The following is a 12,549-nucleotide window of genomic DNA, read 5'->3' as shown; positions in this document are numbered from 1 at the left end:
TCTACTCTTCTCAAGTCCTGTGGCGATGGATTCGTGGCGAAGCGACAGGTGTGGACTTACTGGCAGTCGTAGTCACAACTCTACACGTAGGCGGACCAGGCCATATGGTCGTTTTGCAGTGAATGAGACAGCGCTGGAATTCGGCAGCCCCCTGGTCGACGAAGCAGCCCTCTTCAGGATAGCACTGCTTCCCCCCGTAGTCTGGGGAAGGGACTAGAAAAGGTGTCCTAAACATTGCCTGTCTCACTCTCTCCTGGCCAACATGCCACAGCTGGCGGGTGTCTCATGTCAGTGGCAAGAAGAGAACAAATAAGTCTAAATCACCTAAAGTGACCTCGGTCACTCTTGGCGCATGGAATGTGCATACCCTCTTGGACCATGCTGGCTCTAATCAACCTGAGAGGAGGACAGCCCTCATTGCCTGCGAACTAGCCCGTTACAACGTGGAGATTGCAGCACTTAGCGAGACTCATCTAGCAGAGGAAGGACAACTGACTGAGAAGTCTGCCAGCTATAAGTTCTTCTGGATCGGGCGCGGATCAAACGATCGACGCGAGGCAGGCATTGGCTTTGCTATTAAGTCCAATTTGGCCAATAAGCTGGCAGTTCCCCCTAAGGGGATAAATGATCGCCTGATGACCGCCTGCATGCCGCTTCCCATGAATAGATTTGTCACACTGATTAGTGCCTACGCCCCCATCATGACAAACCCTGACAATGTGAAGGAAATATTCTACGAGGATCTCAAGAACGCCATTGCTGCTGTACCTAGATCAGATAAGCTCATCATTCTCAGCGATTTTAACGCCCGTGTTGGCAGAGACCACGAGTCATGGGAAGGTGTGCTGGGGAAGCATGGCGTTGGCAAGTGTAACAGCAATGGACTCCTCCTACTTGAGACCTGTGCCACCTTTGATCTTCTCATCACCAAGTCAGTCTTCCGTCTTCCGACCCATAACAAGATGTTATGGATGCACCCCCATTCCAAGCATTGGCATCTCTTGGACTATGTCATCACCAGGCAGAGGGACAGACAAGATGTTAGGGTCACCTGTTAGGGTCACCAAGACCTTCTGTGGAGCTGAATGCTGGACTGACCATCGTCTATTGATCTCCAAGATGAATCTTCGCATCACTCCACCAAGAAGGCCCCAAGGTGTCAGAGTCCCCAAGCGGTTGAATGTCTCTAAACTTAAGAACGATCTCATCAAGCATGAACTAGCTGAGGAGCTTGATAAGAATTTATTAACTCCCAACACAAATGCAGAGGCTGATGTGGAAACTCAGTGGGCGCGTTTTCATGATACTGTTTACGCTACTGCCTCCGTTGTTGTCGGTCCTACTACCCAAAAACACCAGGATTGGTTTGATGACAATAATAGTCACATTATGTCCATACTGGAGCAAAAACGCCGTCTCCACAGATCACTTCTCAATGATCCCTCCTCTTCCTCTAAGAAAGCTGCGCTCAGAGAGGCCAAGCGAGCTGCCCAATACGAGTTATGTCATATGCGTGACGAATGGTTCTGTATGAAGGCCAGTGCCATTCAGGCCTATGCAGATAGTAATGATATGAAAAACTTCTCCAGCACCTTAAAGACCGTGTACGGTCCCACTTCGTCTGGAATGTCCTCTATCCTCAGTGCCGATGGTAACACAATCATCTCGGAGAGGGAGAAGATCCTCGAGCGCTGGGCGGAGCACTTCAACAGCGTCCTCAACTGCCCATCCACCATAAATGAAGAAGCCATAGCAAGATTGCCACAAGTCCCAGTGAACGAGACTCTCGCTGGTCCTCCTACTGAAGCGGAAGTATCAAAAGCCATCAAGTCCATGTTGTTAGGGTTTTGCTGGGATTCGAACCTGGTTCGTTGGTGTGATAATCCAGCAAACCCCCACTAGGCCACCAGGGGGATGACTCAAATGCAGAGGCGTGAGGCGCAAGTAGAAAAAGAATCAAATGGTTTATTTAAACTATATACACTATATACAGGGCAAAACAAAAGACAAAAAAAACCAAAGAGTAAATCCAAAAGAAAAGCAAAGTGCAAAAATTCAAAAGCTAAGAAGATCAAAAACACAGTACAAAGGAAACTGGAGATAAACATAACAGCACAAAGACTCCGTGACAAGAGGACTGAACTCAGGGGTATAAATAGACAAACTAATTAAGGACACAGGTGAAGATAATTAGGCAATTAACACAAACACAAAACACAGGAACAGTGGCGGCCTCTAGAGGCCAAAATAAACACGACATGAAAAGGAAATAACAGCGGCCTCTAGAGGCCAAAACAGTCCTAGTCCTAACAGGACCCCCCCCTCTAGGAGCGTCTCCTGACGTTCCCAGGGCGATCCGGATGGGCCGAATGGAAGTCCCGACATAGTTCTTTATCAAGGACATCCCGAGCAGGAACCCAGCAGCGCTCCTCAGGACCATAGCCCTCCCAGTCCACCAGATATTGCAACCCGCCGCGGACCCGGCGGGAGTCAAGCAGGCGATTCACAGTGAACACAGTCTGCCCCTGGAAGATGCGGGGGGGTGGGGGGTTCCTAGGGGCAGGGGCATACGTAGACGTCAGTACGGGCCGTAACAGGGAAACATGGAAAGTGGGGTTGATCCTCAGAGTCCGGGGCAACTGGAGCCGGTAGGAGACAGGGTTCACCCTGCGCACCACCTTGAAGGGGCCAATGTAGCGAGGAGCAAGCTTGCGGTTCTCCACCCGCAGTGGAAGGTCCTTAGTGGACAGCCAAACACGCTGCCCAGGGCGGAAAGCGTGTGCAGGTCTCCTATGGCGGTTGGCCTGAGTCTGGTTGGTTCTGGAGGTCTGTATGAGGGTCTTCCTGACCATGCTCCAGGTCTTGCGACACCGTCTCACATATTGGTTGACCGAGGGCACCCCCGCGTCCTCCTCCTGGTCCGGGAACAGAGGTGGCTGGAACCCGAATTGGCACTGGAATGGCGACAGCTTGGTGGCCGATGACTGCAGGGTGTTGTGGGCGTACTCCGCCCATGGCAGCCAGGTGCTCCACGATGTCGGGTTATCCATAGCCAGGCCTCGCAGGGTGGTTTCCAGGTCCTGGTTGAGCCTCTCTGTCTGACCATTGGACTGTGGGTGAAACCCAGAGGAGAGGCTGGCAGTGGCTCCGATGACCTTGCAGAACCCGTGCCACACTCGGGAGGAGAACTGGGGCCCTCGGTCTGAGACGATGTCCTGTGGAAGACCAAAGACTCGGAAGACATGATTAAACAAAAGTTTCGCAGTTTCAAGAGCAGAGGGGAGTTTGCACAGTGGTATGAAGCGGCAGGCCTTGGAGAATCTGTCAACTAAGACCAAAATGACCGTGTTACCTTGTGACTCAGGGAGACCCGTGATAAAGTCGACTGCCACGTGGGACCAGGGACGCCGGGGAATGGTCAGAGGATGCAGGAGACCCTGGGGACGCTGTCGTGGGTTCTTGGTTCTGGTGCAAACCTCACAGGACAGGACAAATGACCTTACTTCCTTCTCCATGTTAGGCCACCAGAAGCGTCTTTTCAGGAAGTCCAGGGTCCTCCGAGCTCCCGGGTGGGCGGTGAGAGGGGAAGAGTGACCCCACTGGAGAACCTTGGCCCGGGCTTGATGTGGGACGTACAAGAGGCCTGGTGGCCCCGTCCCAGGACCGGGGTCCTGGCGTTGGGCTCGTCGGACAGCCTCCTCAATACCCCAGCGGACAGGGGCCACAATCCGGGACACAGGGATAATAGGCCCGACTTCATTCTCCCTGTTAGTGGCAGAGAACAGTCTGGACAGTGCGTCAGGTTTGGTGTTCTTGGAGCCGGGGCGGTATGAGAGGGTGAAGTCAAACCGACTGAAAAACAGGGCCCACCTAGCCTGTCGAGGGTTCAGTCTCTTGGCTTGCTGGAGGTACTCCAGGTTCTTGTGGTCAGTCCAAACCAGGAATGGATGTTGTGCTCCCTCCAGCCAGTGCCTCCACTCCTCAAGGGCCAGTTTGACCGCTAGCAGTTCTCGATCCCCCACATCGTACCGGGACTCCGCAGGACTCAGGCGGTGGGAGAAGTAAGCGCAGGGGTGCAGCTTTCCTTCCGAACGTTGAGAGAGCACCGCGCCGACACCACTGTCCGAGGCGTCCACCTCCACGATGAATGGTTGGGAGGTGTCCGGGAGAACCAGAATGGGTGCCGTGCAGAAGCGGTCCTTGAGGTCTTTGAACGCCTTTTCTGCCTGAGGAGACCAGCCATAAGATCCACCTGTCCCTTTGGTGAGGTCTGACATGGGTGCTGCCACAGAACTGAAGTTCCTGATGAACTTGCGGTAGAAGTTAGCGAATCCTAAGAACCGCTGAACCTCCTTAACGGACTTGGGAGTAGGCCAATCCTGGACGGCCAGGGTCTTGGCAGGGTCCATTTGGAGTTGGCCTGTCCGTACAATAAATCCCAGAAAGGAGACCTCGGGAACATGAAATTCGCATTTCTGGGCCTTGGCGAACAGATTGTTCTGTAGCAGCCTCTGGAGAACCTGGCGGACATGGTGGCGGTGCTCCTGCACGGTCTTGGAGAAGATAAGGATGTCGTCGAGGTAGACAAAAACGTATAGGTTAATCATGTCCCTTAAGACGTCATTGATTAGGGCCTGAAAAACAGCTGGTGCGTTGGTGAGTCCGAAGGGCATCACCTGGTATTCGTAGTGCCCAGACGGGGTGTTAAAGGCAGTCTTCCACTCGTCTCCCTGTCGGATACGGATGAGGTGGTATGCGTTCCGTAGGTCCAACTTGGTGAAGACGGTGGCGCCTTGGAGCAGGTCGAAAGCTGTGGACATCAGCGGAAGGGGATATCGGTTGCGCACAGTGATCTTATTCAGGCCCCTGTAATCAATACATGGTCGGAGCCCCCCATCCTTCTTGCCGACAAAGAAGAAGCCGGCTCCAGCAGGTGAAGTGGAGGGTCGAATAAACCCAGAGACCAGGGCATCTTTGAGGTATTCCTCCATGGCCTTGCGTTCTGGCTGAGAGAGTGAAAACAGTCTGCCACGAGGAGGGGTAGTCCCAGGGAGCAAGTCGATGGCACAGTCGTAGGCCCGGTGCGGAGGAAGAACGGCGGCCCTGCTCTTGCTGAATACCTCCTTGAGATCCCAGTACTCTGTGGGAACTTGAGATAACTCGGTGAGATCAGGGGGCTCGGCAGGAGACACAGGAGAGCTAGAGAGCAGACAAGAGGCATGGCATGCAGGGCCCCATTCCACAACCTGGCTTGTTACCCAGTCTATGCGAGGGTTGTGGCGAGTAAGCCAAGGAAGGCCTAGAATAACTGGGAACTCAGGTGAAGGAATCAGGTGCAGGGATATTTCTTCCTTGTGACCTTGAGACTGGAGGAAAACTGGAGAAGTAACTTGGGTGACTCTTCCATCACCTAACGCTTGGCCATCGAGGGCAGACACAGACAGTGGGACTTCAAGAGGTGCAGTCGGAATATTGATGCTTTGGGCGAAGTGAATATCCATAAAGTTCCCAGCCGCCCCTGAGTCTATCAAAGCTTGACAAGAGTGGACAGACTCACCCCAGGAGATGGAGACCGGGATGTAGATTCCTTGGCCAGGGAGTCCGGGAGAGAGGGTAGGCCCCGTCACAACCCTCCCTCGGCTGGACGGGGCGGTCCTTTTCCCAAGAGTTCGGGACATGATGCTCGGAAGTGACCAGGATTGCCACAGTAGATGCAGCACTTGTCTCTCCTTCTGCGCTCCCTCTCAGATGCGGAGAGGCGAGTACGACCCACTTGCATGGGTTCTGGACAGTCACTGAAGGAGGTAGACGGTCTCCAGGTAGAGGTAGGGAGGCTGGGGGGGCTCAAGGCTTGGTGGCGTTCTCTCATCCTGTTGTCCAGACGAATAGCATGTGAGATGAGGGTTTCGAGGTCACTTGGGCATCCAATAGAGGCCAGACCGTCCTTGATGGGGTCAGACAGACCATGGTGGAAGGCTGACACCAGGGCAGTCTCGTTCCATCCACTTACTGCTGCGAGTGTTCGGAACGAGATGGCGTAATCTGCGACGCTTCCTCCTTGCCGGATGGACATGAGCTTTCGGGCTGCGTCGGTACTGATGTCTGCCTGATCGAAGACCCGAAGCATCTCTTCAGAAAACAGCTGGAAATCAAAGCACTCAGGTCCCTGTCTTTGCCAGATAGCAGTAGCCCAGGCTCGCGCCTTACCAGCTAATAAGGTGATCACAAAGGCAATCTTGCGGCGATCCGTAGTGTAGGTGGTAGGCTGAAGCTCAAAGGTGAGTTGACACTGGGTAAGGAACTCTCGGCACTCACTGTGCTTGCCGTCATACCTCTGTGGTGCAGGAAGGCTGGGTTCGCGAGGTGAAGAAGGCAGCATTGCAGGAGGCACTGGAGCAGGAGTGGGAGCTGGATCAGGAGCAGGAACTGGATCAGGAGCAGGAGATGCAGGCAGAGATGTCAGCTGTGCCAGGGTTTTCCCAATTTGCTGAAGCAGTTCCTCGTGGCGAGCGAGGGCCTCACGTTGGCTGGTGAGCGTACGTCCATGAGCGTCCATGGTCGCTCCGAAGCGTGTCAAAGCTGCCATAATTCCCTGAAGGTTGGCCGGGTAGACAGTTGAAGCAGCCTCTGCTGAGTCGGTCATGACGGAGTCTTTCTGTTAGGGTTTTGCTGGGATTCGAACCTGGTTCGTTGGTGTGATAATCCAGCAAACCCCCACTAGGCCACCAGGGGGATGACTCAAATGCAGAGGCGTGAGGCGGAAGTAGAAAAAGAATCAAATGGTTTATTTAAACTATATACACTATATACAGGGCAAAACAAAAGACAAAAAAAACCAAAGAGTAAATCCAAAAGAAAAGCAAAGTGCAAAAATTCAAAAGCTAAGAAGATCAAAAACACAGTACAAAGGAAACTGGAGATAAACATAACAGCACAAAGACTCCGTGACAAGAGGACTGAACTCAGGGGTATAAATAGACAAACTAATTAAGGACACAGGTGAAGATAATTAGGCAATTAACACAAACACAAAACACAGGAACAGTGGCGGCCTCTAGAGGCCAAAATAAACACGACATGAAAAGGAAATAACAGCGGCCTCTAGAGGCCAAAACAGTCCTAGTCCTAACACATGTCCAGTGGGAAGGCACCTGGTGCTGACTCCATTCCAGCCGAAATTTATGCTTCTGGAGGATCTAAACTGATCGAGACCCTCACAAGCCTGTTCAATCTGATGTGGTCTCAAGAAAGGCTCCCACAGGGCTTTAAAGACACTTCCATAGCCCACCTTTACAAGCGCAAAGGGAACAGATTTGTATGTGATAACCATCGCGGCATTTCCTTGCTCTCCATCACCGGAAAGATCCTGGGCCACATTCTGCTTAATCACCTCATCGAACACCTGGAACATGGCCTGCTACCTGAAAGCCAGTGTGGATTCCGTACGGGATGAAGTACCATCGACATGATCTTTGCAGCTTGGCAACTCCAAGAAAAGTGCAAGGAGCAGAACATTGGTCTGTACCCTGCATTCGTGGACCTAACCAAAGCATTTGATTCTGTTTGCCGTGAGGGGTTATGGAAGATCATGTCCAAGTTTGGTTGCCCTCGCAAGTTCATTGCAATGGTCCAGCAGTTTCATGATGGCATGAATGCGAGAGTACAGGACAATGGGGAGTTCTTCCAGTCGTTTCTCATCACCAATGGAGTTAAGCAGGGCTGCGTGCTGGCCCCCACTCTAATCAACATGGTGTTCTCAGCCATGCTGTCAGACGCCTACTGCGATGGCGACATCGGTGTCGGTTTTCGTTATCGTATGGACGGAAAACTCTTCAATCCTCGGAAGCTGCAAGCAAGGACAAAAGTTCACAAAGAGACAGCTTGTGACTTCCTCTTTGCTGACGACTGTGCACTGAACGCTAGTTCAGAGTTAGAAATGCAGCGTAGCTTGGACCGGTTGGCTAAAGCTTGTGATGACTTCGATCTCACAATTTCAACCAAAAAAACTGAGGTCCTCCATCAACCAGCCCCTGCAGCTCCATATATAGAGCCCCACATCACCATCAGTGGTCAGAGTCTAACAGTGGTAGATAAGTTTGTATACCTTGGCAGCACTCTCTTGTGCTCCACTAATATTGATGAGGAAGTGGCCTACAGAATTGCGAGAGCTAGCACTGCCTTTGGCAGGCTTAAAGACAAGGTATAGGGGTGCAGAGGACTGAGACACCAAGCTCAAAGTCTACAGAGCAGTAGTTCTGCCATCTATGCTATATGCCTGCGAGACTTGGACCGTATACAGTCATCATGCCAAGCAGCTCAATGCCTTCCAAATGAGATGTCTCAGGACCCTACTGAAGTGCTCCAGCGGGCTAAGATGGAGAGCATCCATGCCATCCTTATACGCTGTCAGCTTTGATGGGCTGGCCATATCTACCGCATGGATGACTGTCGTCTCCCTAAAAAACTTCTCTATGGCGAGCTGTCCACAGGCAAGCGCCATCTTGGTAGACCGAAGCTACGCTACAAAGACACTTTGAAGGCATCCCTCAAGCTTTGCAGCATTCCGTATACATCCTGGGAAAAGTCCGCTGAGGACTGTCCTGTCTGGCGCTCCCTCATAATATCTGGCGTGACTGCCTTTGAGGAGAGGTGCACCAGGGAGAAAGAGCTACGTCGGCAGAAAAGGAAAAACACCGATAGTTCCACCTCCGCCCTTGGCTCAGCCCCACACATCCCATGTCCCCACTGCAACAGACTTTTCAAGGCGAAGATTGGCCTAATCAGCCATCTTCGCATTCACCCCACCCCCCAGTGATTCATAGAAGTTGCGGTCATCTTTGCACATGAAGGACGAACATCACATACTAATACATACCCCCAATATACATACTAATCCCTAATACATCTATTAAACCCCTAATACACTTATTCACCCCTTAACACACCTATTAACCCCAATACACCTAGTAACCCTCTAATATACCTATTAATCTGCAATACATACAGTGGGGCAAAAAAGTATTTAGTCAGTCACCAATTGTGCAAGTTCTCCCACTTAAAAAGATGAGAGAGGCCTGTAATTTTCATCATAGGTACACTTCAACTATGAGAGACAGAATGAGAAAAAAAAATCCAGAAAATCACATTGTCTGATTTTTAAAGAATTTATTTGCAAATTATGGTGGAAAATAAGTATTTGGTCAATAACAAAAGTTCATCTCAATACTTTGTTATATACCCTTTGTTGGCAATGACAGAGGTCAAACGTTTTCTGTAAGTCTTCACAAGGTTTTCACACACTGTTGCTGGTATTTTTGCCCATTCCTCCATGCAGATCTCCTCTAGAGCAGTGATGTTTTGGGGCTGTCGCTGGGCAACACGGACTTTCAACTCCCTCCAAAGATTTTCTATGGGGTTGAGATCTGGAGACTGGCTAGGCCACTCCAGGACCTTGAAATGCTTCTTACGAAGCCACTCCTTCGTTGCCCGGGCGGTGTGTTTGGGATCATTGTCATGCTGAAAGACCCAGCCACGTTTCATCTTCAATGCCCTTGCTGATGGAAGGAGGTTTTCACTCAAAATCTCACGATACATGGCCCCATTCATTCTTTCCTTTACATGGATCAGTCGTCCTGGTCCCTTTGCAGAAAAACAGCCCCAAAGCATGATGTTTCCACTCCCATGCTTCACAGTAGGTATGGTGTTCTTTGGATGCAACTCAGCATTCTTTCTCCTCCAAACACGAAAGTTGAGTTTTTACCAAAAAGTTCTATTTTGGTTTCATCTGACCATATGACATTCTCCCAATCCTCTTCTGGATCATCCAAATGCTCTCTAGCAAACTTCAGACAGGCCTGGACATGTACTGGCTTAAGCAGGGGGACACATCTGGCACTGCAGGATTTGAGTCCCTGGCGGCGTAGTGTGTTACTGATGGTAGCCTTTGTTACTTTGGTCCTAGCTCTCTGCAGGTCATTCACTAGGTCCCCCTGTGTGGTTCTGGGATTTTTGCTCACCGTTCTTGTGATCATTTTGACCCCACGGGGTGAGATCTTGCGTGGAGCCCCAGATCGAGGGAGATTATCAGTGGTCTTGTATGTCTTCCATTTTCTAATAATTGCTGCCACAGTTGATTTCTTCACACCAAGCTGCTTACCTATTGCAGATTTAGTCTTCCCAGCCTGGTGCAGGTCTACAATTTTGTTTCTGGTCTCCTTTGACAGCTCTTTGGTCTTGGCCATAGTGGAGTTTGGAGTGTGACTGTTTGAGGTTGTGGACAGGTGTCTTTTATACTGATAACGAGTTCAAACAGGTGCCATTAATACAGGTAATGAGTGGAGGACAGAGGAGCCTCTAAAAGAAGAAGTTCCAGGTCTGTGAGAGCCAGAAATCTTGCTTGTTTGTAGGTGACCAAATACTTATTTTATCGAGGAATTTACCAATTAATTCATTAAAAATCCTACAACGTGATTTCCTGGATTCTTTCCCCCCATTCTGTCTCTCATAGTTGAAGTGTACCTATGATGAAAATTACAGGCCTCTCTCATCTTTTTAAGTGGGAGAACTTGCACAATTGGTGGCTGACTAAATATTTTTTTGCCCCACTGTATATTAACCCCTTAAAACATCTTTTACCCCTTTAATACATATTAAATCATTTATAAATCCAGTAACCCCTTCATACACCTATTAACCCCTTCATACACCAAGTAACCCTCTAATGTATTAATCCCCTATTAATCCCCAATACACCTATTAACCCCTTTAAACATCTATTAAACCTTTAATCTTTATATTAAATCCTTTATACATCTAGTAACCCCTTCATACACATATTAATCCCCTAACACACCTATTAATCCCCTAATACACCTATTAATTCCCTAATACACCTATTAACCCCACAAAAAGTTTATACTAATTTCTTTATCAATAATAAATGAGATTGAAAAGAAGTAATGTTTTAATTGTTCATTAGAGAATCCGAGTCATGTCACTGCCAACATCATTCCATGGACCAAAATCTGGTCATGCCAGTGGACACCCAAAGGAAGTTGAACACTCACACACACAGGATGGCAGTTGTCCTGACCAGCTGTGGTCCTGCTGGCAGATTCGTACAGAAGAACCGATGAGTCTGAAGCCTGGGTTGCACTGATATACCACCGTGTCTCTGTAGCCAAAGTTCTCCCCGATCACCTGACCGTTCACGATCCGTTCTGGTTCTCCACAGTGGCCCACTGCGGAATGAGAAACACAACCTTGATTACATTGAAATTTTGGCGCAAATTTATAGCAAGGAATAAAAAAAATGTCCTTCTTAACAAACAGAAAAGAGAATTCAACAGGGATGTGTTATAATTATTATATAGGTATTAGAACCTCAGAAGAGCAGATAAGAGCAAAAGACGCTGCATGCTTTGACAAAACACAAGCTCAGGGCGACAACAGCGATACTGACACCTCCTGATGTGAACCACCATGTGGAAGTGCTTGATGGCTTTGACATGCGAGGAAATGAACGATTGCTAGGGTTGTGTCGAGGTGCGGCACACAAAATTGTGCAAGATGGTGTTGCTGCATGAAGGCACTGTGGCATCTGTTTTGTAGAAGGCAGGTGTTTGGGGAGAGCCGGGACGCTGCCTTGATGGATCTCGTGATGGAAAGCATAATGTAAAATTATGGCTCAGCTCAGAGATTGGGAGCGCGTATGTGCATTGGATCCGGAGCAGCTTGTGGGACCTAGTGACTGATGATACAGTCTCTCGCCTCACCAGGAGAGCTCAAACACTCTGCTGAGCCACAGTCATCTCACATATACACACATATTTCCTCACAAATTTACCGGGTTCTGTTTCACAAAGTGTAGACAAGGTAGTAGCCTGATTTTAAGCATAATCCTGACCAGGCAGCTACTAAAGAGGATGATGTCAGTGCAGCTGGATGAAAGCTAATATTAGAGAAAAACCCTCAATGAAAATGCAAACATTTCAACCAAAAAAAACACTGAACAAAAGCTAATCAGACAAAAGAAATCTAAAAAAAAAAAAGTGTATGGTATGGTGTTGTTACCCAGGCAGTGAGTCTCAGAGCCACTCCACAGCCCAGACGCCAGACACTCGCGCACTGTCGAGCCAACCAGAATGTAGCCCATGTCACATGTGAAAATAGCCGTCGCGCCGAAGGTTGTCTGAGTTCCAATTTTCTTCCCATTAGGAGGTGTGGGCAGCATCCCACAAGAAATAACTGCAGTAAGAGGCAATCCAGAAGCAGAGGAATGAGTTGGCAAGTATCACAATGTCAAAGGTACAGCTGTAATTTACACTCAATTTAATGGTCTGGATTTATTTTTTATTCTTCTCGTCTCTTTTCCCCTTTAAAAACACAAGACACCGAGAAAGAGAGAGAGAGAGAGAGAATGCAAGAGCTGACTAATCTTGATAACATCTCAGGTTATTGCTTGGGGTAAAAGCAAGCAAGTCCTGCTCAACCACACTGTATCTCATCACATCTCATCTCATCACAGATAGAAACACTTTCCGAAATGAT

The 12,549-nt window shown here is 49.4% G+C and overlaps 1 protein-coding gene across 1 annotated transcript in view; it reads right to left on the bottom strand.

The window, feature by feature from the left end:
* Nucleotides 1-12,549, bottom strand: part of csmd3a (CUB and Sushi multiple domains 3a) — a 631,117-nt gene that overhangs the window by 155,476 nt on the left and 463,092 nt on the right. Inside the window, exons 52-53 of the mRNA XM_060900611.1 lie at nucleotides 12,073-12,246; nucleotides 11,067-11,240 (exon numbers count right to left, since the gene is read on the bottom strand). Of these exons, the coding sequence (XP_060756594.1) occupies nucleotides 11,067-11,240; nucleotides 12,073-12,246 (348 nt within the window). The remainder of the gene's footprint in view (nucleotides 1-11,066; nucleotides 11,241-12,072; nucleotides 12,247-12,549) is intronic.

The sequence above is a fragment of the Neoarius graeffei genome, chromosome 19 (genome assembly GCF_027579695.1).
Source record: "Neoarius graeffei isolate fNeoGra1 chromosome 19, fNeoGra1.pri, whole genome shotgun sequence".
Lineage (NCBI taxonomy): Eukaryota > Metazoa > Chordata > Actinopteri > Siluriformes > Ariidae > Neoarius > Neoarius graeffei.
The sequence above is the reverse complement of the archived record's forward strand: the minus strand, read 5'-3'. Positions and strand labels throughout refer to the sequence as shown.